A 23,776-nucleotide genomic window follows, 5' to 3' on the forward strand; every position below is an offset into this window, starting at 1 on the left:
CAGGTGGATTTGCCAAACTAAATTGCCCATAATGTTAGGTGCATTAGTCAGAGGGAAGTTGGTCTGGGTGGGTTACTCTTTGGACCGTCGGTGTGGACTTGTTGGGCTGAAGGGCCTGTTTCCACCCTATAGGGCATCTAATCTAATCTATATCAGTGATTTGGATGTGGGGTACTATTGTAATATTTCCAAATTTGTGAATTTGACACAAAACGTGGGAATGTGAGCCATGAGGATAATGTAGAGTCTTCAAAGGGATGTAGACAGGCTGAGTGACAGGGCAGGAGCATGGTAGATGGGATATAATGTGGATAATGCGAGGTTATCCATGATAGTAGGAGTATTTCTTAAATGGTAAGAGGTTGGAAAGTTTAGGTGTGCAAAGAGATCTAAGAGTTCTTGTTCATTAGTCAGTGAAAGTTGGTATGCAGGTGGTGCAAGTTGGTGAGTCCACCCCTGAATTGTTATTTTCAATACTTGTTCCCTTGCTTTAGGGAGGATATACTTGGGGGGCAGTAAAGAGAGAATACAGCAGAGATTGGCCCGACTGATTACTGGGATGGTGGGACTGTCCTCTGAGGAGAGGCTGAGGAGATTGGGCATGTATTCACTAGGATTTAGAAGAATGAGAGGCAATTTAATTGAAGTTTGCCAAATACCTGAAGGAATAGACAGAGTAGATGCAGGAAGGATGTTTCCCCTGATTGTGGGCTCTCGAATCAAGGGGTATGGTCTCAAAATAAAAGGCAAGCCATTAGGACTGAAAGGAGGAGGGGCCTCTTCACTTAGAGGGTGTCAAATCTTTGGAATTCTCTACCTCAGAGGGCTGTGAAAGCTGAACACGGACATTAACATCAAGGGAGAAGGGGATAGCGTGGGGAAATAATGTTGAGGTGGATGATCAGTCATGATCTAGAATGGTGGAACAGCCTCGAGGGACTGAATGGCCTACTCTTGCTCCTGTGCATCCAATGAACTGATTTTGCAGACACGCGGCAGATTGTCAGACAGAACCGCCATATCGTATAGACCCAGCACATGGAGTCCTTCAAGGTGGACTCTTTCAAAGGCAAGGTACACATAGAACATTACTGACAGTGGAGGAGTGATCCTAATGGTCGTGGATTGATCACTGTTACGTTCTAAGTATTTGATGGATTTGTCTCTCTCCAGGACGGTGAGCAGTTGGATTCGGAGGTGAAACGATATGACGATTTAGAGTTCCAGCAGCTGGAACAGGAGAGCCGGCTGGAAGAAGAGAAGGAGAATCTGTCCAAGCAGCTCCTGGGGGAAGTGGCTGAGTACCAACAGAGCATCGCAATGCGGGAGGTAGGCATTTCAGTTGGAAAAGTTGCGTTTTGTACAGAAAGATTAATAACAACACCTAAAGTTAGTCTTGACATTGCAGAGTTATTTAGCTCAGCAGAGGCCATTTGGTCACTCTGCCTGTAGTAACTCTTTAAATAGTTGTCCAGTTAATCCCAGGGGGAGGTGCCTCATTGCCTTATTGCTAACAAGTCCATGATTAGCAAATCTGTCAACACTTCACCTTGATCTGAGAAATCAACTGAAGGAGTGAGTGCACATATTTGCACGTCCCTTGCCCAGGCTTATCAATTCAAGGCTGCCTGGAAATACCTTTCCACAATGATTTTGATTTTCAAGATGGAGTGTCTCTCCCCTGGCCGGAGGTGCAGTTAGTACGTAACAGGGTGGGCTTTAAAATATTGTACCCCCTTGTGGTGTGCAATGGAATCAAAACAAAATGGCTTCCCATTTCACACCAGGCCCGCATCATTTTCCCAAATTGGCTGCTGAGTTGTACTGTCAACCAGAATTGATCACTTGCATGACTTTTACAAAGGTGAATCTCATTATAAGTGGGGAATAATGTGCAAACACAGCTGTCAGAAGGTTTGGGCAAATGTGGGATGTTTAGTATTGGGTATGACTGCAGCATGATAACTGGGCTAACGTGGATTGAGAATAGTGGTAATACAATAAAAGTTGACACTTCGTGAGGGCTGGAATAGGGATTTTCCTCAGTTACATTCTCCTTGGGTGCCTCTCTGAGGAACAGTGGTTATGGGCAATCATCTAATCGAGCCGCCCCCCCCCACGTATACACACACGCAAGTTGTGGATTTGAAGCTCACCATGACCAGTTGTGAGATTAATTTCTCTTCATTCTTTTCATGGGATGTGAGCACCAAGACCCCCAACCCTAACTGCCCTTGAGTGGCTCGTTCAGCCATTTTAGAGGACAGTTAAGAGTCAACAGCATTGCTGTTAATCTGGAGTCATGTGTAGGTTAGACCAGGTAAGAACAGCAGATTACTTTCCCCGAAGCACCTTAGTGAACGAAATGGATTTTTAACAATACAGTGGAATTGATCATCGTTTCAATGGTCACCCTTGCTGATACTAGCTTTTTATTTCAGATTTATTCACTGAGTTTAAGTTCCATTGGTATCTTGGTAGGATTTGAACTCAAATTCCGAGGGTATTAACCTGGGTCTCTGGATTATTTATAAGCAAAGTGTAAAGTGCTGGAAAACTTCAGCAAGTCTGGCAGCACTTGTGGAAAGAGACACAGTTTTGAGTCTGGTATGACTCTTCTTTAGGAATGGATTACTCATCCAGTGACAGAACCGCCATGTTGCAGTGGTGCCATGTTTGACTTCCACAAACCTCGCAAATATTGGACCAGCACTCAACATCTGGGTCATAAAAAGCACTGCTGGAATCAAACTGACTCTAGGTAAAAACAATGACTGCAGATGCTGGAAACCAGAGGCTAGATCAGAGTGGTGCTGGAAAAGCACAGCGGTTCAGGCAGCATCCGAGGAGCAGTAAAATCGACGTTTCGGGCAAAAGCCCTTCAGTATTCCTGATGAAGGGCTTTTTCCCGAAACGTCGATTTTACTGCTCCTCGGATGCTGCCTGAACTGCTGTGCTTTTCCAGCATCACTCTAATCAAACTGGCTCTCTCAGGCTCACTGTAATGAGAAACTTCAGTCTCCTGACTCTCTCTGGTTTATAACCCCATTCACAAGACAGCTTATTAATGTCCACAGGACGAGTAAGGTTGGCTATTAAACCCACCGGCGATTAAGTGTGTTTTGTTGTGTTTTCAGTTAAATTGTGAAGGGGATAAAGAAATATGTATCTTTTAAATTTGTTTGTTGCCACTTACTCACTGACTAATTTTTAAAGATAAATCAACAGACTGCCATTTCACCGAAGCTGCTTCTTGTTGCTTTTCACTGACAGAAAAGGATCGCGTCACTTGGAAGTCAGGCGGGGCAGATTGTGCAACAAGCTGAGCTGGAGCGGCAGCATTTCGTGAAGGAGAAGAACAGTTTGCTCGCAATGTTGCAGAGAGTAAGTGTCGCAAGCAGATCAGCTGGATCCTATGTTGGAAACTTCAGTATTCCCCCCACCAAAACAAAAACACAAGGCGGGTGTGGGGAGGCTACAGTTTGACTAAAGCAGGCTGTGTTTTGAGATGCCACAGTCTTAGCCAGCCTGTGAGTGGTGGTTTCAGAGGAATTTTTGGTCAGGATAAGCAGCGATTCATGGAAATAGCAAGACAGGATGGAATTTGTGAAGAGTTAACCTTTCATTTTGAGGGCCAGAATGGGCCACTCTGAATTTACTGACCAACTGATTAGATTAGATTACTTACAGTGTGGAAACAGGCCCTTCGGCCCAACAAGTCCACACCGACCCGCCGAAGTGCAACCCACCCAGACCCATTCCCCTACATTCACCACTGCCCCTAACACTACGGGCAATTTAGCATGGCCAATTCACCTGACCTGCACATTTTTGGACTGTGGGAGGAAACTGGAGCACCCGGAGGAAACCCACGCAGACACGGGGAGAATGTGCAAACTCCACACAGACAGTCGCCCGAGGCTGGAATCGAACACGGGTTCCTGGTGCTGTGAGGTAACAGTGCTAACCACTGAGCCACCGTGCTGCCCATATTAGCCTCGTGACGTTAAATTCAATTGGACAGCTCAGGAGAAAGAGCTGCAGTGGGGAGAGTAAAAAAGATGATGCCCGCAAAGGCTTGGAGTGAGAGGGTCCAGGAGTGATTCAGGTACAAACGGGACTGAGAATAGGATGAGAATTGGATGAAAGAACGATCAGTTCAGAGAAGGTGTGAGCAGTTGCAAAACAGTCATAAGGGTGGAAGCGTGGACAATCTGACCAGGAGAGGACTCAGGGAGGAAAGGATAAAGCTGACTGAATCCCAGCTTCTGATCATTTTGATTAAATCCAAGAATGTTGCTTGATCAACTGCTGAATGATGGTGCAGTTAGCCCTATCCAAATCCCCTCTTCGTAAACAGCTTCAATATTTGATCATGGGAAACTATGAATGATCAGCCCCATCTTCAGCTCTCTCTCCCGAAAGGCAAGGCCCACTCACAGTGCCTCAATTCCTCTCCTGGACATTACAGGGCAGATCCTGAATCCACATCCCTGTGGTGTCCACCCCGGGACAGATCCTGAATCCACAGGGCTGTGATTTCCACCCTGGGCAGGACAGATCCTGAATCTGTCAGCACGATAGCTCAGTGGTTAGCACTACTGCCTCACAGCACCAGGGTCCCAAGTTCTATTCCAGCCTTGAGCGACTGTCTGTGTGGAGTTTGCACGCTCCCCCCCATGTCTGCGTGGGTCTCCTCCAGGTGCTCTGGTTTCCTCCCACAGTCCAAAGATGTGCAGGTCAGGTGAATTGCCTGTAGTGTTAGGTGCATTAGTCAGAAGGAAATGGGTGTGGGTGGGTTAATCTTCGGAGGATCACTTGTTGAGCCGAAGGGCCTGTTTCTGCACTGTGGGGAATCTAATCTAATCTAATCATAATCCACCGCGCTGTGATCCCCACCCTGGGACAGATCCTGAATCCACCGCGCTGTGATCCCCACCTTGGGACAGATCCTGAATCCACAGCACTGTGACCCCCACCCTGGGACACATCCTGAATCCACAGCACTGTGACCCCCACCCTGGGACAGATCCTGAATCCACAGCACTGTGATCCCCATCCTGGGACAGATCCTGAATCCACAGCACTGTGACCCCCACCCTGGGACAGATCCTGAATCCACAGTGCAGTGATCCCCACCCTGGGACAGATCCTGAATCCACAGCGCTGTGATCCCCATCCCGGGACAGATCCTGAATCCACCGCGCTGTGATCCCCATCCCGGGACAGATCCTGAATCCACCGCGCTGTGACCCCCACCCTGGGACAGATCCTGAATCCACAGCACTGTGATCCCCACCATGGGCAGGACAGATCCTGAATCCACAGCGCTGTGATCCCCATCCTGGGACAGATCCTGAATCCACAGCATTGTGACCCCCATCCTGGGACAGATCCTGAATCCACAGCGCTGTGACCCCCATCCTGGGACAGATCCTGAATCCACAGCACTGTGATCCCCACCCTGGGACAGATCCTGAATCCACAGCGCTGTGATCCCCACCCTGGGACAGATCCTGAATCCGCCGCACAGTGACCCCCATCCTGGGACAGATCCTGAATCCACAGTGCTGTGATCCCCACCCTGGGACAGATCCTGAATCCACAGTGCTGTGATCCACATCCCGGGACAGATCCTGAATCCACAGCACTGTGATCCCCACCCTGGGACAGATCGTGAATCCACAGCACTGTGATCCCCACCCTGGGACAAATCCTGAATCCGCAGCACTCTGATCCCCATCCCAGGACAGATCCTGAATCCACAGCGCTGTGATCCCCACCCTGGGACAGATCCTGAATCCACAGCGCTGTGATCCCCACCTTGGGACAGATCCTGAATCCACAGCACTGTGATCCCCATCCCGGGACAGATCCTGAATCCACAGCGCTGTGATCCCCACCCTGGGACAGATCCTGAATCCACAGCACTGTGATCCCCACCCTGGGACAGATCCTGAATCCACAGCGCTGTGATCCCCACCCTGGGACAGATCCTGAATCCACAGCGCTGTGATCCTCACCCTGGGACAGATCCTGAATCCACAGCCCTGTGATCCCCATCCTGGGACAGATCCTGATTCCACAGCGCTGTGATCCCCACCCTGCGACAGATCCTGAATCTACAGCGCTGTGATCCCCACCCTGCGACAGATCCTGAATCTACAGCGCTGTGATCCCCACCCTGGGACAGATCCTGAATCCGCAGCACTCTGATCCCCATCCCGGGACAGATCCTGAATTCACAGCGCTGTGATCCACATCCCAGGACAGATCCTGAATCCACAGCGCTGTGACCCCCACCCTGGGACAGATCGTGAATCCACAGCGCTGTGATCCCCACCCTGGGACAGATCCTGAATCCACAGCGCTGTGATCCCCACCCTGGGACAGATCCTGAATCCACCGCACTGTGATCCACATTCCAGGACAGATCCTGAATCCACAGCACTGTGATCCCCCTCCTGGGACAGATCCTGAATCCACAGCGCTGTGATCCCCATCCCGGGACAGATCCTGAATTCACAGCGCTGTGATCCCCACCCTGGGACAGATCCTGAATCCACAGCGCTGTGATCCCCATCCCGGGACAGATCCTGAATTCACAGCGCTGTGATCCCCACCCTGGGACAGATCCTGAATCCACAGCGCTGTGACCCCCATCCTGGGACAGATCCTGAATTCACAGCGCTGTGATCCCCACCCTGGGACAGATCCTGAATTCACAGCGCTGTGATCCCCACCCTGGGACAGATCCTGAATCCACAGCGCTGTGACCCCCATCCTGGGACAGATCCTGAGTCTACATGAGCCTGAACAAGGATTGAACCCCTACAGTTGGCACCAATCTGATCCACAACAGCCATCCAACCAACTGAACATCCCAGGCCATCCAAGAGTCTGGGTTAGCGTAGCAACAGATCGTTTTAGCTACATGTTGCAGCCAAGAGTATGGGGAGTGATGTCAGAGGCTCTGATTTCATCCCATCGTACGGCTGACTATTAAAGCTCCTGTTTTTACTGCCTACAGTCAGGGTGTGATGGGAAGATTTACACCTTGTTTACATTGGTGTGTAACCACACTTAGCCATCCGATCTAGGGTTGGGACTTGAACCTGGAGCTCCTGGGCTGATACGGAGAGACACTGCCCACAAGAACAATGACTATGAGCTGTTACATTCACAACCTTATCCCTGTGGAGCTCGGCAGTAGAATGGAGGTCTTTAGTTTCTGGTTAGCAATTGGAAAAGTTCGCATCCAGCAATAATAGAGTTGCTTAAGGTCACAGATGGAGGGTGGAGAAGACACAGCCAAGTGTCAGGGTGGGGAGAGGCTACAATTCTGTTGGTCAGTGAGAGGGATTGGCCACTGTCAGAGGATCAATGAGGGGGGTAGGCCACAGTCACTGGGTCAGTGAGGGAAATGGTTGGTTAGTGATGGGGTGTGCCCACAGTCAGAGGCTGAGTTGGTTAGCGATGGGGTGTGCCCACAGTAACAGGGTCAGTTGGTGAGTGATGGGATGAGTCTACCATCACAGGGTCAGTTGGTTAGTGATGGGATGAGCCCACAGTCCCTGGGTCAGTTGGTTAATGATGGGGTGTGCCCACAGTCACTGTGTCAGTTGGTTAGTGATGGGGTGAGCCCACAGTCACTGGGTCAGTTGGTTAGTGATGGGTGAGCCCACAGTTACTGGGTCAGTTGGTTCGTGACAGGTTGAGCCTACAGTCACAGGGTCAGTTGGTTAGTGATGGCGTGTGCCCACAGTAACTGGGTCAGTTGGTTAGTGATGGGGTGAGCCCACAGTCACTGGGTCAGTTGGTTAGTGATGGGGTGAGCCCACAGTTACTGGGTCAGTTGGTTCGTGACAGGTTGAGCCTACAGTCACAGGGTCAGTTGGTTAGTGATGGTGTGTGCCCACAGTAACTGGGTCAGTTGGTTAGTGATGGGATGAGCCTACAGTCACAGGTTCAGCTGGTTAGTGATGGGGTGAGCCTACAGTCAGGGGGTTAGTTGGTTAGTGATGGGGTGAGTGTACCGTCACAGGGTCAATTGGTTAGTGATGAGATGTGCCCACAGTCACAGGGTCAGTTGGTTAGTGATGGGGTGTGCCCATAGTCACTGGGTCGGTTGGTTAGTGATGGGGTGTGTCCACAGTCACTGGGTCGGTTGGTTAGTGATGGGGTGTGCCACAGTCACTGGGTCAGTTGGGCAGTGATGGGGTGTGCCCACAGTCACTGGGTCAGTTGGTTAATGATGTGGTGTGCCCACAGTCACAGGGTCAGTTGGTTAGTGATGGGGTGTGCCCACAGTCACTGGGTCAGTTGGTTAGTGAAGGGGTGAGCCCACAGTCACTGGGTCAGTTGGTTAGTGACGGGGTGTGCCCACAGTCACTGGGTCAGTTGGTTAGTGAAGGGGTGAGCCCACAGTCACTGGGTCAGTTGGTTAGTGACGGGGTGTGCCCACAGTCACTGGGTCAGTTGGTTAGTGACGGGGTGTGCCCACGGTCACTGGGTCAGTTGGTTCGTGATATGATGAGCCCACAGTCACTGGGTCAGTTGGTTAGTGATGGTGTGTGCCTACAGTCACAGGGTCAGTGGGTTAGTAATGGGATGAGCCGACAGTCACAGGGTCAGTTGGTTAGTGATTGGGTGAGCCTGCAGTCACAGGGTCAGTTGGTTAGTGATTGGGTGAGCCTGCAGTCACATGGTCAGTTGGTTAGTGATGGGGTGTGCCCACAGTCACTGGGTCAGTTTGTTAGTGATGGAGTGAGCCTACAGTCAGGTGCTTAGTTGGTTAGTGATCGTGTGAGCCTACAGTCACAGGGTCAGTTGGTTAGTGAAGGGGTGAGCCCACAGTCACAGGGTCAGTTGGTTAGTGATGGGGTGTGCCCATAGTCACAGGGTCAGTTGGTTAGTGATGGGGTGTGCCCACAATCACAGGGTCAGTTGGTTAGTGATGGGGTATGCCTACAGTCAAGTGCTTAGTTGGTTAGTGATCGTGTGAGCCCCCTACAGTCACAGGATCAGTTGGTTAGTGATGGGGTGTGCCTCCAGTCACAGGGTCAGTTTGTTAGTGATGGAGTGAGCCTACAGTCAGGTGCTTAGTTGGTTAGTGATCGTGTGAGCCTACAGTCACAGGGTCAGTTGGTTAGTGAAGGGGTGAGCCCACAGTCACAGGGTCAGTTGGTTAGTGATGGGGTGTGCCCATAGTCACAGGGTCAGTTGGTTAGTGATGGGGTGTGCCCACAATCACAGGGTCAGTACGTTAGTGATGGAGTATGCCTACAGTCAAGTGCTTAGTTGGTTAGTGATCGTGTGAGCCCCCTACAGTCACAGGATCAGTTGGTTAGTGATGGGGTGTGCCTCCAGTCACAGGGTCAGTTGGTTAGTGATGGGGTGTGCCCACAGTCACTGGGTCAGTTGGTTAGTGATGGGATGAGCCTACAGTCACAGGGTCAGTTGGTTTGTGATGGGGTGTGCCCACAGTCACTGGGTCCGTTGGTTAGTGATGGGGTGTGCCCACAGTCACTGGGTCAGCAAAAACAACATATTGTTCTCGGGAACTGTGCTGAATATAGTCTTTGAATTGTTCTTCATGGCTACCCTTGCTAATCTGACTTTCCAATCGACGTGAAGATTAACATTACCCCGAAGTATTATTTTGTCATTTTTACACATTCTCATTTATCTCCTAGTTTACTGTCTGTCCTGCAGAGCAGCTACTCTGAGGGGCTTGTCGATCACTCTTACCAGTGACCTTGTTATTTTTAGCTTTATTTCATATTGATTCTGTGTCATGTGATCCAGTATCATTTATTGTTATTATACTATTCCATCCCGTACTAACAAAGGCACCCCACTGTCTTTTCCTCTGTGCCTGTTCGATATCCTTGCAAACATGCCTCCTAATGACTGCAAATTCAGATTAGTTGTATTTGTGCCATTGGTTAATTTCTTTTGTTCCGAATACCATGTGCATTCAAGTAAACAGTCATTAATTTTGACTGTTTATCCTTTATTCCCCTTTCACCTTACTTACTGCTGTTATTCTGTTAGTACACTGTCTCACTCTGTGTCTTGTTGTTCAAGTAGCTGTCCTCTAATGCTGTCAAATCCTCCTGCGTTATCAGCTTACTCCTCCTCTCCCAAACCCTTCTCCCAGTAATTAGTCTACACACGTGACTCTGCAAAATAGTACACAAGGATCTGCACTCCTGAACGAACTGGCTGCACACTACAAATAAAAAGGCCATGATGCTACAGACTTCCTAGTACTGCAAGGATCATAAAGGCAGGAATATGAAAATAATTCAGAGAAAGAAGTAAAATATAACTGGGAAATAGTCAGTATGAATTGGGCACATCAGGTAGGTCGAGGAAGTGAGGGTAGATTTCCTAGAACGTATTAAATTTTGAGTTGTTATTTTGAAGCCCTTCTCTGTGATCAAGATGGGTTAAATCTCCTACATTGCATCATGGTCCTTGTCCTTTCACTTTTATGCTCAGTCCCTACCCTTTCACCTCTGCAATTGCCTGTGCTCTGCTCCCTCCTCTTGCCCTTTCACCTCTGCAGTTAACTATGCTCTGGTCCTTGCCCTTTCACTTTTTCTCAGTTTAACAAGGAATCGTAAATGCTGCGGAGAATTGAGTATTCATAGTTGCCTGAAATTGTTCCCATGCGTGGCACGGGGGCTGATTGAGGCGGTTCCCACAGTGTGATTGAACGATGCTGACTCCGAGTTGTCTCGGTGATGTTGGGTGGGATTCCACCGGAATGCTTGTGTTCAGATGCCGGTGGTCGGGGATTGAATTCCTAGCATGCGGACAACAGTGCGTATTCGCCAGGGCTCAGTATCTCCCTTCAGCAGCCGAGTGTGTGAGTGTCGGAGTCAACAAGAGGCTCAGGTTACAGGATGAAGCTTTTGCTTCCAGTCACTGGGATTAAATTAGCAGCTGCGCTTGGCTCCAAACTCCCTTCCTGCAGAACGACAGTCAATCTTTCACCAAGTGGGGACCAGGAAAGCAGATTGTCTAAACGTGTCTTCTTCGTAGCTTGTCAGGGGTTGATTTAAATGTAGTACTTAAAGGATGGAAGTATTTTGTAGGGGAGTTGGAGAGAAACTAGGGCCTCTAGCAGGGGGAGACTGGGCAGGGGAGCGAAACTTAAGGTGAGAGTGTGATCTTTCAGGGGTTGAGTCAGGGAGTTCTCCTTCACATGAACGGGGTTGAAAATCTGGATATCTCCCCAAAAAAGTGGATACTGGAAATTATTTGGACCGTTGATGGATAGATCTGCTTCCATGGTAGTCATTGTTATGGTGGGGTTCTTAGAAAAGGTTGTGTCTGTGGTCAGGATCTAGAGACACTGCCAAAGTCTATGCTGCTGGGAAGATTGCCTTTTTGTTTAATATCCTGCTAAGCATTTACACGATTGAGCTTACCACAGGCTCTGCATTCATTCATTCTGTCTCCACATTCTGCTGTCGTGTGACCTCTTATGTCACTCCCAGTGGAGGCTGACCACATACTGGAGAATTAACCCTTTACTTACGGGACAGGGTCAGCCCACCAGGAAAGTGCAGCCAGTGGAGCTGACATATAAATATCAGCAGTGGTCTGATCAGATCGAATGGCAGTACTGGCTGGAGGGGCTGAATGGCCTCACCTTCTTCCCAGGTTACAGCTTCTTGAGCACGGATCTCCAATCCTTACACAGTGAAGGTGGATCACGTAAGTTTAGACAACCCCAGTTGGCTAAAAGTGAATCAAAAACTGTTGTCTTCCCTGTAGGAGAAAGAAAACCTGATGCGTATCGAGAAGGTGTATTACGACAGTACTGGAGGAGCAGGCCTCCCTATTAATCCGAACACGTTTAAGGAGGTAATTATACATTTCTAATTTTTTTTATCAGACGAGCAGATGCTGGAATCTGAACTGAAGCGTCGTCTAGAACTCGAAATGTTTGCTTGCTTTCTCTCCATGACCCACTGCCTGACCCGCTGCGATCTCCAGCATTTGTTGTTCTTTTTAAATGTGATGTCGTGTTTTGCCCACACGACTTGCCCAGGTTGCACAGAGTAGTCAGTGTGAGATGCCCGACATTGGGTTACAAACATTCCTGAGATCCAACTCGAGTTGCTCAAGAGCGGCAATTTCTCTTCTCAACACGGCCAACCAACCCATCTTTGTCCAGTAAAGCTCCTCATACACACCGATCCCTTTGGAAGCATGCATTTGTTGGGTCAGAAGGCCAGAAATACAGGCCATTGTAATTTGCCAGGATTGTCCTGAACTCATCATGGCCAAATGGTGGAGGCGAAAGTGCGGACTGCAGATGCTGGAAACCAGAGTTTAGCTCAGAGTGGGGCTGGAAAAGCACAGCAGGTCAGGCAGCATCCGAGGAGCAGGAGAGTCGACGTTTCCGGGCAAAAGCCCTTCATCAGGAATCTTGCTGTGCTTTTCCAGCACCACTCTAATCGTGGCCAAATGGAGCCTCCCTTCCTTGCCCAGAAACAGCTATCATTGTCTGTGAAGCATCATCCCTTGCCAGTTTGAACGTTTCTCATTCCTGTTACCATGCAGGGTGCTCCCCAGTCACTCCACTGTAACTGGGCACACAACTGTGACTTCCATTGCCTGATTGTTCATTTCGCAATGACTCCTGTTTTCAGCTGAACACTTGGTTTCACACCCACTGGAGTGCCAGCGGTTCTTGGGGTCGGGATCGTCCATGTTAATCTGTCTCTCGGCTTTAGTTCTTTGTTCGATTCTCACACCAGGTCCCTCGAACCTGCATTGTGAGGAATTAACCTTCAAAAATAAAAAGGAGAAGAATTATACCTTTTAGCTTTAGGAGGGACCAGGGGAACTTTAAACTGGAGTTAGTTCCTGTTGAAGGTAACAGGAGATTTGAACTGTCAGTCTTCCACTCTCCTGCAATGGTTTTGAAGAGAGTGCAGAAAGGGGTTGTGGAGAATTGATGAGGAAAGGGGTTTCAGGGGAAGCGGGGTGGTTGGGGATTTGTGCACTGGCGTGGTGTCGGGTGCAGCATCGGGAAGTGGGGCAATGCAGTCTAATTGCTGATCTGCTCTTGGCAGTGAGTGAGAGAGAAGTGAGGTTACCCACCTGGCTGAGGGAATACTTTCCATTGGCAGGTTAAGGGGGGAGGAAAAGGGAGAGAAGGGGAGGACCTTGCTGACTCTCCTTAGGTAACTCGGATTTCATTCCCAGGATTAGCAGAGCTGGCTCATAGTTCTCCCGTTCCACTTAGAACTGACTAGTTTTGTTGTGAAAAAATTAATGGCTGGATCCTGTGCTGCGATCTCTCATTTATTTTCTTTTATTCTTTTACGGGATTTGGGTGTCATTGCCAAGGCCAGTATTAATTGCACTTTCTAATTACCCTTTAACTCAGGAACTTCCTCAGCTATTTCAGAGGGCAGTTAAGTTTCAACCGCATTATTTTTGGTCTGCAGTCACATATAGGCCGGACCAGAGAAGGATGGCAGATTGCCCTCCCTAAAGGACATGAGTGAATCTGATGGGTTTTTTTTACAACGATCGACAGTCATTGTCAGTGCCACCATCACTTTTAATTCCTAATTGAATTCAGAGTCCACTAGCTGTCATGGTGGGATTTGAACCAGGGTCCACAGAGCGTGTTTCTGTTCTCTTAATGTATTTATGTCCTCCATTGTTTCAGAGCTGCAATATGGATGTGAATCAAGCAACTGAACTTGCTGTTATCTTTTGGTGTTCTTCCATTTCCATGTGGCCATCATATTTCTCTGCCAATAGGTTATCTGTATCATCCCCCCCGCCACCCCCCCCCCCCCCCCCCCCCCCCCCATCTTGTAAACACTTGTTTCAGTGGTTATCCTGAGGTTGAAGTCTTTCAGTCAGGAGCATAAGTCAGCCATTCAGTCCCTCGAGCTCAATCCTGACTGATCCGGTTGTGGTTTCAGCTGCACGTTCCTGACTGCCCACGATGGCTCTCGACTGCCCTCCTGTCAAAAATGTATCTACTCACCCTTGAATAAACTGACAGACTCGTCTTTCACCTCCTTATGGGGAAGACAATTCCATAGACAAGCAACCCTCTTGAAAAAAAAAACATACTCTTCATCTCTGCCTTAAAAGGAACACCACTTATTCTTAAACAATGTCCCCGAGATTTAATCTGCCCGATAAGAGGATGCATCCAAGTCCTCTCAAGGTCATATATGTTTCAATAAAATTATCTTTTGCTGTTCTAAGCTCCATAGACGACGTGGCAAATTTGTTCAATCTGTCTTCGTAAGATAAACTCTTCCTCTCAGGAACAAGTTGACTGAATCTTCTCAGAGATGCTTCTAAAGCAGAAATATTTTTTTCAAACAAGGGGACTAAATTTGTACATAGTATCTCAGAGGATGTGGTCCCACCAATGCCCTGCACAGCTCCAGGTTAAAGGTCTGAGGTGTTCCCCTCTCCCTCCCATCTTTCCTATGGGGATTACAATGGATGGAGTGGATTGCCCTGATCTCCCAGTACATCTCGAGTTGTGATGCCACGATGTCTTGGAGTTGTGACAGCTTTGAAATCATATATTCAGTACAAAAGGTTTTAATAGGACACATCCACCCTCCAACTGGGTGATGTGGAGGTACCTTTCCAGAGAATTGCTCCTCTCTAATTCAGTTTGAACTCAGGAATAGGGATCATAAGACTGGGTCATGCTTTCCCTTGAAGAGGATAGCCTGATTGGATTTCTTTTGGGCTGGTTAAGAGTAGCTGCTTCATTGAGTGCAGCAGGTGGTGCTGGCAATGCGTCAACGTGGGGCAATTGGAAGGTTATTGGGCTGCTCATTTAGACTGTCATTACCATGCATCAGGCGAGGCAATGCTGTCATGGGAATGTCAGTGGGCTCATAACCCAGAGGTTAGGTTGATTCAAATTCCTACGTGGCAGCTGGTGGAATTTAGACTCAGTTCACAAATTTGCAATCACAGAAGTAGTCAGAAGTGATGGTGACTGTAAAAACTAATTCCAATTCTCATAGAATCACAAAGTCTTATTGCGCAGAAGAAGGCCATTCGGCCCATCATGTCCGCACCAGGTCTTCCCCATACCCTTGCATAATATTTTTATCCAAATAATCATCCAGTGTTCTCTTGAATGTCTCAAATGGATCTTTTTCAACCACATTCCCAGGTCGTGCATTCCAGACCCTAACCACTCACTGAGTGGACCTGTTTTTTTTCTCACATCATCCTTGTTTTGTAGATCACTTTAAATCTGTGCCTGCTGTATTATTTTACAAGTTTCTAACAGACTTAACTGCAGCACCGTGTCTACTTTTACTGCTTGCTAAAATGTGTAGAGAGCGCTATGGGGTGGGATGTCAACCTGACCAGGACACCCCTGGTCCACCCAATCCTGTGTTGTTCCCACTCGGTTAGAATTTCCCACCGCATGAATAGAGACAATTCACCTTGAGAAATATTGACTATTCCCTCAGGAACTTGGGTGGGGGGGGGGGGGGGGGGGGGGGGGCTGGGCAGCGGGGAGTGGCCGTGGAGATGGGTTCAGACCATGGTAGAAGATTGTTGCAAGTGGGTTTTGGCAAAAGGCATGATAGCGGCAGATGCCAATGCAATGGCTGGCGAGTATACCATCTGTTACTGTGGTTACCTACTCAACACATGCACAGTGCAATTCAGCTCTTCTGTCCTTCTCGGTCAGTATCTGTTTTACTGTCCTTTCTTGCTGTTCACTATGAATCTATGTAGCAGTTTCCTGTTCTTTACTCCAATGCTGCTGTTCACTATCCAGCTTTCCGCTTTTGACCTTTCTCCCTCCACTCCTGCCTCTTTCTCCCCAGGACTATGTGACTGTGAACCAGATTAACCAGTTGTATAGCAGTTCAAAGACCGCTGTTCCCCCCGACACTGTCGCCGCGGCTTCTGAGGCAGTCACCGAAGAGCCCAGCCCCCAGCAGGTAACCATGGCAACACCACCAGGAGGTTGGGTCGGCTTGATCTAGGTTTCAGCAAATGGCCGACATGAATCTGTGGCAGGTGGAGAGAGGGAGAGAGAGAGTGGAAATGTGGCTGTGACCTGGTCTTAAATAATCTAACAAATGTCACTGCAATATAGGTCAGGCTCTCCGGTTTAAGTGCCCCGATGTCTACCTGAAATAATGATTTCTGCCCCCCCCACCCCACCTCACCCAAACCAGCCAGTGCTGTCATTTCAGAACCTGACTTCTGATTAAACTCATTTGCCTGAAGTCAAGATCCCATTGCCAGTCTGATATTTCTAGGTGCGGAGTGGTATTTATTAAAGGAACAGCTGCAGGCCGTTCAAAAAATGGCCACCCCAATTGTTGAGCTGGAAGGTGGAGTTCTACTGAGTCCAGTGCAGGATCGGTTTTAATTCCAGAGCGGCCCACTCCACTTCCTGCTCTCAGCCCCCGGATCTTGCTGTGGCTTGGTTTTGCTAAAGGTCCCAAACGGGAATTGGCTATGACATGTCAGTGGGGAGAGGCTGGGCCTGATTTATTTGGATGCCACCCACATGGGTACTTGGCCTGGCTACTCTGCTGTCGGGGTTGGAAACTGTTTTGGGGTCCGGGACACTTGGGCGGTGGACAGCTTGCTTGGCATTTGGATTCCCAACTCCGTCTTGCACACGCTCAGGGTGCCTCAGGGTGGTTGGCAGAGAGCTCCCACCATCACTGCCCCATTGATTCCAGCATTCAATATTCCTGAGGCAGAAGAGGAAACAAAATACCCCATATCTGTCTTCTCTTATGATGTTGGGCCACTCCCCCTCACTCCATTTCTGACCTCAGGGCTATTTACTGGATAGTTATTTACGGAACACGGATGGGTTTTATTAGTTTTCGATCCTCCACCCCATCCCAAACACCCAGGCTGCCTTCTCCATACGTTTGCATACGGTTTGGTGCTCGTAGACAGTGAGTGTTCAACTAACTCTGCCTTTCTCTATCCTCAGTCTTTCTAACTTGCTTCCTTTGGTTTAGCTCTCAAAGCCATCGCCTCCCTGCATTGGAAGTGCCTCCCCTTCTCAGCAGTCATCCCAGCGTGAGCCGAAATCGCTGGCGGTGCATTGGTCTGACGGTGTGGTACCTTGTCTCGATGCTGTTGCTCCTCCTGCTCTTCTTCCTACACTTCCTTCTCCTCCTCCTCTTCCAGCTAAAAAACATAGCAGACGTAAACAGGTAACTTCTGCTCTCTCTCTGGTAGCTGTTCGCTTGCTGTAGACTGTGTAAAACTGAAAAAGGGTTTGTGTTACAGGGGGTACTTATGGCTTCTCCAGCCTGCATCTGTCACCTGCTAATACGGTGTGATTCTCCATTCATTCTACATCCTTCCTTCGATCCTGACACACTGCCTCTCTCTTCTTTCTGTCTCTCTGTCTGTCTCTATCTCTCTGTCACTCCCTCGCACTCTCCCTCTCTCACTTCTCTCTTTTGTCCCACTCTGTCCATTCTCCCTTGCTCTCTCTCATTCTCTCTGTCTCTATGTCTCCCTCTATTCCTCACCTTTTCCTTTTTTTTCACTCTATCTTTCTCCCTTCTCTCTTGCCCTCTCCAAATCTGACACTCTCTCCCTCCCTCTCTGTCTTCAATCTTACTCTTCCCACCCCCCACTTACATTATTTCTTACCCCTCGCATTTTATCCCCCCTCTTCACTCCACCTCTCTCTCACTCTGCCTCTTTTCTTGCACTGACTGCAAAACCTTGATCCTCTCTTAGGTTGACAAACCTGTCAACTTGGATTCAAACAATCTTTAGTTTTAATTGAAGGCGAATCTACTGTTGACTATTAACTTCTTAAAAAGATCTTTTCAGTAAACCAGCAGTTCAGGCTGCTTAGCAAATCCAATTCTGTCTACCTCTCCAATTGAGGTCCTCAATAACATCACTTCCTGTTCTCAATAGCATCAGTTCCCCACACATCTGCCAATTGACTGACTGGTTAAAATTCTCCATTCCGTACTGACTTGTCCAACTCAGCTACTGCTCACCTACCATCTCCACACCGCTTTCCTGAAGAAGATCCATCAGCCAATGTCCTGTGAACCAAGGCACGGGGGAAAGAGCAAATGTCTCACAAGTTTCCTGTGACAGCCCCATCTGGTGAATAGCATGGTGGTCCTTGTTAAACAGTTTCATATCCAGCCAGGAGTCCTGTGTGGCCAAACTCCATGACAGGGCCCAGCACAAACTGGGGGATAAATGGAAATGATTCTTCCGTATTCCCAAAGACTGACCCCTCTCCTGACTGAAGGGATGGGGAGGCAAGTCACCTTCAACTCAGCAATTGAGGAGACAATTCTTTGTCTCTGAAGCTGTGCATTCACAAAATCAATCACCTTAACTTTAATCACCACAGAGGAGACTGCTTCACTGGAGCCAAGCTTGGCTTCATGTCACTGCCCAAAAGGTGAAGGATTCACATCAGTATCCCAATGGTGGACCACTCTACGCTGACTGGTTCACTTCCTGACCCCTCACAGTCAGGACCGTGTTAGGTATACGATTGAATTCTCACCTCTCCCTGATATTGTGCAGCTGCACCAACACCCAAAGCCGATCGCCATCTAAGGAAGAGCTGTCCCTTTGATTAGTCTCCCTGGAGACAAAATTCACTGAGACTGCAGTGTGTGACAACTCACCGTCACCTCCCTCCCCCTGCAACTTGTGAGGGATGGAGGCAGCAAGATCTCAGGAACTCACCCACAGAACCTGCAGTTTTGTTGGAAGGGCACCGATGACTGTCACAAGAAACCTTATGGCCAATTCATAATGCCCCGCTGTGCACTGTGGATCTCTCTGGCTGCTTGAGTACACAGAATAGTGGGAACTCCACACCTTGACTGCCATCCCTTCTGAACAGACATGATGTACAGAGTTTGTTCACATTCTTTCATAGATTGCAAGGTTTGTAATTTTTAGGGCTCTTTTTGAGATTCTCGAGGGCTTTTGATTTCCAGGGGTTCCATTTTGGTTTTCAAGGGCTGATTTTCCATTCTCAGTAACTCATTTATTAGGTGATACAGTCAGGTTGTATTATTACCTGTTGTGTCTGTGTTGATTTCTGGGCCAGTATTTATTGCCCACTCCTAGTTGTCCTTGAGAAGGTGATGGTGAACTGCTGCAGCCTGCTGTAGGTAGATGCACGATGCCTTGATGGGCAGGATTCCAGAATTTTGACCCAGGAATGGCGGCATATTTCTGAGTCAGGATAATGACTGGCTTGGGGAGGATCTTGCAGGTGGTGGTGTTCCATGTATCTGCTGCTCTTATCCTTTCAGAGTAGTGGTCATGGCTTCGGAAGGTGCGGTCTAAGGAACCTTGATGATTAGCTTGTCCAACTTACCCATGGCTCCATATAGCATTTCAAGAGGGTCAGTCATGGCAGCAAAAAACATATTGCAAACTTTTGACATTTGCAAAAGCAGGACAGCAGCATCTTTTAGCAAACTTCCCATCCTTTTTGAGGCTGGAAGACAGAAGATAACTGCTATTTTTTTTAATACAGAGAACTATGTTCAGAATGAGACTGTGGCATTTTTCAATAGTACATCCATTTAATTTTTCCCTTGCCTCTGGTCATCAGTGTAACACTCTGACTATGAGTTCAACTACTTATGGAATCAAGACCCACTCCCAGGGTTGACCACAGTCAAGGGTGACATTTCAGTCCAGTTCAGAGGTGTCAAAAGATGTCATCTTTTAAATGGGACATTCACCTGGTGTCCTGGCAAATACGTATTCCCTGAGCAATATCTAAAATAGATTCGCTAATTGCTTGAACGTTCAGCCTTGGGTGCAGCCTAGTCCTGTATCTCCTCCATTAGAGCAGCCACTCTTCAAACCTCTCAGCCTCGAGGCCCCTACCTCCATCTCATGGTTATAATAGGTACAGGATAAGTACAAAGATTTTGTTCTGTCAAAATGAGACCTCTGTACAATTGTACATTTTGACAAAGGCTTCAGATATTGCAATTTGCTTTTAACCTTGTTTTTTTTTGGCCTGTAACATTTTATCCTTCCACCTGTATCTGGCCATTCTGTTTTCAAACATTTTTTCACCCAACCATTTTTGGAAGAAATCAACCGGCTGAGAAATAGCCAACTGTTTATCAACTGCACGTAGGGAATCCTGCTTGGGCTTCACCAAATGGTGGACTTTTTATTAAGCGTAGTGTCACCAAGGTGTGGCCTCGGAGCTGACCCAGGAAGTGAATGTGATGCAGACAGGATATTTTGTAGGCATTGTTCTGTTTGCTGTGTGCTTGAACATATTATCTTTCATTTCAAAAGAGCTGCCGGACTCTGGAGGACAGGAGGAAACAGCAAAAAGAAGGTTTATGCGTCAGTGACACTGTGCCAAGGAAAAAAATAGGCTCAACTACTGCATCTAAGTACAGTAGCGCAACTCTGGGTCACAGTTCAACCCCTAAGGTCAGTCTATGAATGGAATAACTGCTAACAAATAGGGCACTGTCCATGTGTAAGCTCAATCACATCGATAGTCTCCAGCATGATCCCTTCTCTCGAGCTATGATGTTTCCTCTGGTAACATGAACCCCAAGATTGGGTTCTTACTGAGAGCAAATATCCGAAGATTTATTCATAGAATTGTATTGAGTTGCTCGATCACAGATATTGGTGTAGGATGAGAACAAGTTAGTTGACTAACTGACTCTCCTGATGGATTATGGAGCAGTAACAGGAGCTATTCAAGATGGCGCTAATACCTTTATTCAGCAATATCAGTTGGCATGTTGCCACACTAATGTCATCACTGAGCTGTCTTAAAGGTACATGCTTGTCTGATTGTAGATGCATGCAATATCACAACATCCGCCCTTCAGGGCATCGGATTTCTCCCATGAGAAGCGTGTACTAGAGTACAGATCAGAAATAGCAAACACATATTTACACACATTATCTTTACACATTGGGATAATGTTTTGGCAGACATATGATGTGACCAGATCAAGTTCTTGCACAGTTCTCAGGATGTGGTTGCACAGTTTGCTGCTATGTGCTTATAGGAGAAAGTGAGGACTGCAGATGCTGGAGATCAGAGCTGAAAAATGTGTTGCTGGAAAAGCGCAGCAGGTCAGTCAGCATCCAAGGAACAGGAGAATCGACGTTTCGGGCATAAGCCCTTCTTCAGGAATGAGGAGGGTGTGCCAAGCAGGCTTAGATAAAAGGTAGGGAGGAGGGACTTGGGGAGGGGCGTTGGGAATACAATAGGTGGAAGGAGGTCAAGGTGAGGGTATTAGGCCGGAGAGGGGGTGGGGGCGGAGAGGTCGGGAAGAAGACCCATTATGGCTTGCCTGTAAACCTGTAAACCGTTCTGGTTTACCTGTTACGGCTCTGTCACAACTCCTTGCTGGAAGTCGAACCCCAATATTCCCAGAGTGGCCACTAACCTTCGGAATAAAAAGTCTGAGATGCACAGTCCAGATCACAGATGATTTCTGTCAGCTTTCTTTCAATTCTTTCCAGTTCTTCATTAATGAGCTCAGGTAGTGGCTGTACCAATTCTTGATTTTTAATTCGCCGGTTGATGATTTGCCCTTTCAGTGTCTCTGAAGGTGGTTTTCTTCTGTCAACAGAGGCTTTGCAAAGAGGCCAAACTACAGAGAAAGGAGGCGACTAGGGCTTTTCCTTTAGGAGAGAGAGAGAGAGAGACACAATACATACATGAGTTCTCTTCAAAGGCTGCATGTTTCTGTTGTATTGACTACACACAAGGCTGTAGCCACCTGTCCTGAGGAAGAGTCACCGGACCCAAAATGCTAACTCTGGCCTCCCTTCACAGATGCGGCCAGACCTGTTGAGCTTTTCCAGCAAGTTCTGTTTTTGTTGCTGTAGCCACCTGACCAAGAACTAATCAAGTTGTTATTATTCTGATCTCACCTAAGCCAACAACAACTGGCCCTGATTGAAAAGTTAATGAAAAGAGTGTCTCTGGGCAAAATTGCCTTGTAAACAACAGGAATTGTTCTTTCATTTGGAATTCTCCCTCACTACATCGTAGATACGACTCCCAATGTATCCCGGTCCAGTAACTCAATATTTAAACTCCGAATGTTGTCTTCCACAGTTTAGTTGGTTTAAAGCGGTTTTTCATTGCATCTTAGAACATGATCATTGATCGAAGTAATGTCCTATGATTTGGGGTGAGCACATTTTCTGAGGGCTTTGCCATGTATCGAAGAGCTGGTATTTATTGTCGTGTTGTGAGCTGGGTGAAGCTGAGGTAATTGTCTTTATGCTCTGCGGTCAGGTTCTGGTATTATTCTTTCCTTTCTCTCCAATGAGGAGGAACTGGGTGCCTCTGGGTGAGTCGGAAGGGTATGAGGTGAACGTACCGATACAGACTTGTCTTCCCTACGTAAGAGTTGCAAGTGAGTGTAGGCTGTGAGGTGTAGCTCATGAACTCAACATGGCAATACTGACGCTTTGATAAGTTACCTTACGCTTCATGAGCATTGCTTTAATTGTGTGTCTAGTATGCTCAACCAGACTGTTGGATTGTGGATAATGCAGGGAGGGGGTGATGTGCTGGGCTGGCTACATTCTGGAATGGTGGGCAGACATACTGAAGACTATTGTCTGACATGATTTGCTGTGGGATGCAAACATTGCTGAAGATAGCAGTTACCATGTCAACAATTGTGGTTGTGGTATTGTCCTTAGATTTCCCGCTGAAAGGAAACTTGGTAATCAGTCATCCACATATAATCTTGGTCATGGACTTGGAATAGCTCTGTAAAATTCTTGGAGCCCAGTTCACAGGGAATTTAGTGCAACAGTAAATTGCTGGGAATCTTGATGCGAATATGCCTCCCACAGTTGTGTCAATTTATTTGTGAATTTGTTGATGCCAGGCCAACAGACAGATTCACTTACTAATCTTTTGGTTTTCTCTGCTCCTATGTGACAAGTATGGAGATGGTTCAACGAATCTTGACGGAAGATTTTTGGAATCAATTTGTTTGCCCTTAAAAATACATTTCCCAATCGGCCTCCCTCTTCCTAATATGGGCCAAGAGAGACATACTGTTTTGGGAACCTGCTTAATGTCCTTCCTGATGATAATCCATTTCAGCTCCCGTGGTTGGTTATTGTCAGATGTAACATGTTGAATTTGTGACCAGTCTGGAGAGGTCACTGTGAAGGTTGCCTTTCTCTTCATAGTCAGTGACGTCCACTGATCCAATTTTTATTCTTGGTTGGGTCTGGGAGCTGACTCAGAGCGTTTAATGTTGTCATCTAGGATTTCCCTTTGTGCTGGATGTCTAGGTCATTGCCTTGGATTTTGATCAGTTGGACAACAAAGTGTATGCCTAAGACCTTTATGTGCATTGCTGTATTCCAAACATCAATGCCAGAGTCTCCTTTTCGATGTACTGGATTAGTGGTGCTGGAAGAGCACAGCAGTTCAGGCAGCATCCAACGAGCAGCGAAATCGACGTTTTGGGCAAAAGCCCTTCATCAGGAATAAAGGGCTTTTGCCTGAAACGTCGATTTCGCTGCTCGTTGGATGCTGCCTGAACTGCTGTGCTCTTCCAGCACCACTAATCCAGTATTTGGTTTTCAGCATCTGCAGTTATTGTTTTTACCTTTTCTCCTTTTCGATGGCCTGGACCATCGTAAAGACTTTGGATCCAAATGTGATGTCCTTATTATTCAAAGGAGGGGATGGCATAGTCCAGGGATGGTAATCCAGAGCCCCGGGCTG

At 47.7% G+C, this 23,776-nt stretch overlaps 1 protein-coding gene across 12 annotated transcripts in view; it reads left to right on the forward strand.

Annotated features, from left to right (window-relative positions):
* phldb2b (pleckstrin homology-like domain, family B, member 2b) overlaps positions 1-23,776 on the forward strand; it is a 265,080-nt gene that overhangs the window by 130,999 nt on the left and 110,305 nt on the right. For 7 of the 12 annotated variants that reach the window (XM_072584659.1, XM_072584660.1, XM_072584662.1 and 4 more), the window contains 6 exons: positions 1,174-1,329; positions 3,274-3,384; positions 11,791-11,880; positions 15,864-15,980; positions 17,028-17,225; positions 20,338-20,478. In XM_072584659.1, the coding sequence (XP_072440760.1) occupies positions 1,174-1,329; positions 3,274-3,384; positions 11,791-11,880; positions 15,864-15,980; positions 17,028-17,225; positions 20,338-20,478 (813 nt within the window). The remainder of the gene's footprint in view (positions 1-1,173; positions 1,330-3,273; positions 3,385-11,790; positions 11,881-15,863; positions 15,981-17,027; positions 17,226-20,337; positions 20,479-23,776) is intronic. The other 5 variants (XM_072584664.1, XM_072584666.1, XM_072584665.1 and 2 more) reach the window with 3 other exon arrangements.

This window comes from Chiloscyllium punctatum, chromosome 15, assembly GCF_047496795.1.
Source record: "Chiloscyllium punctatum isolate Juve2018m chromosome 15, sChiPun1.3, whole genome shotgun sequence".
In the NCBI taxonomy this organism is placed as follows: Eukaryota; Metazoa; Chordata; class Chondrichthyes; order Orectolobiformes; family Hemiscylliidae; genus Chiloscyllium; species Chiloscyllium punctatum.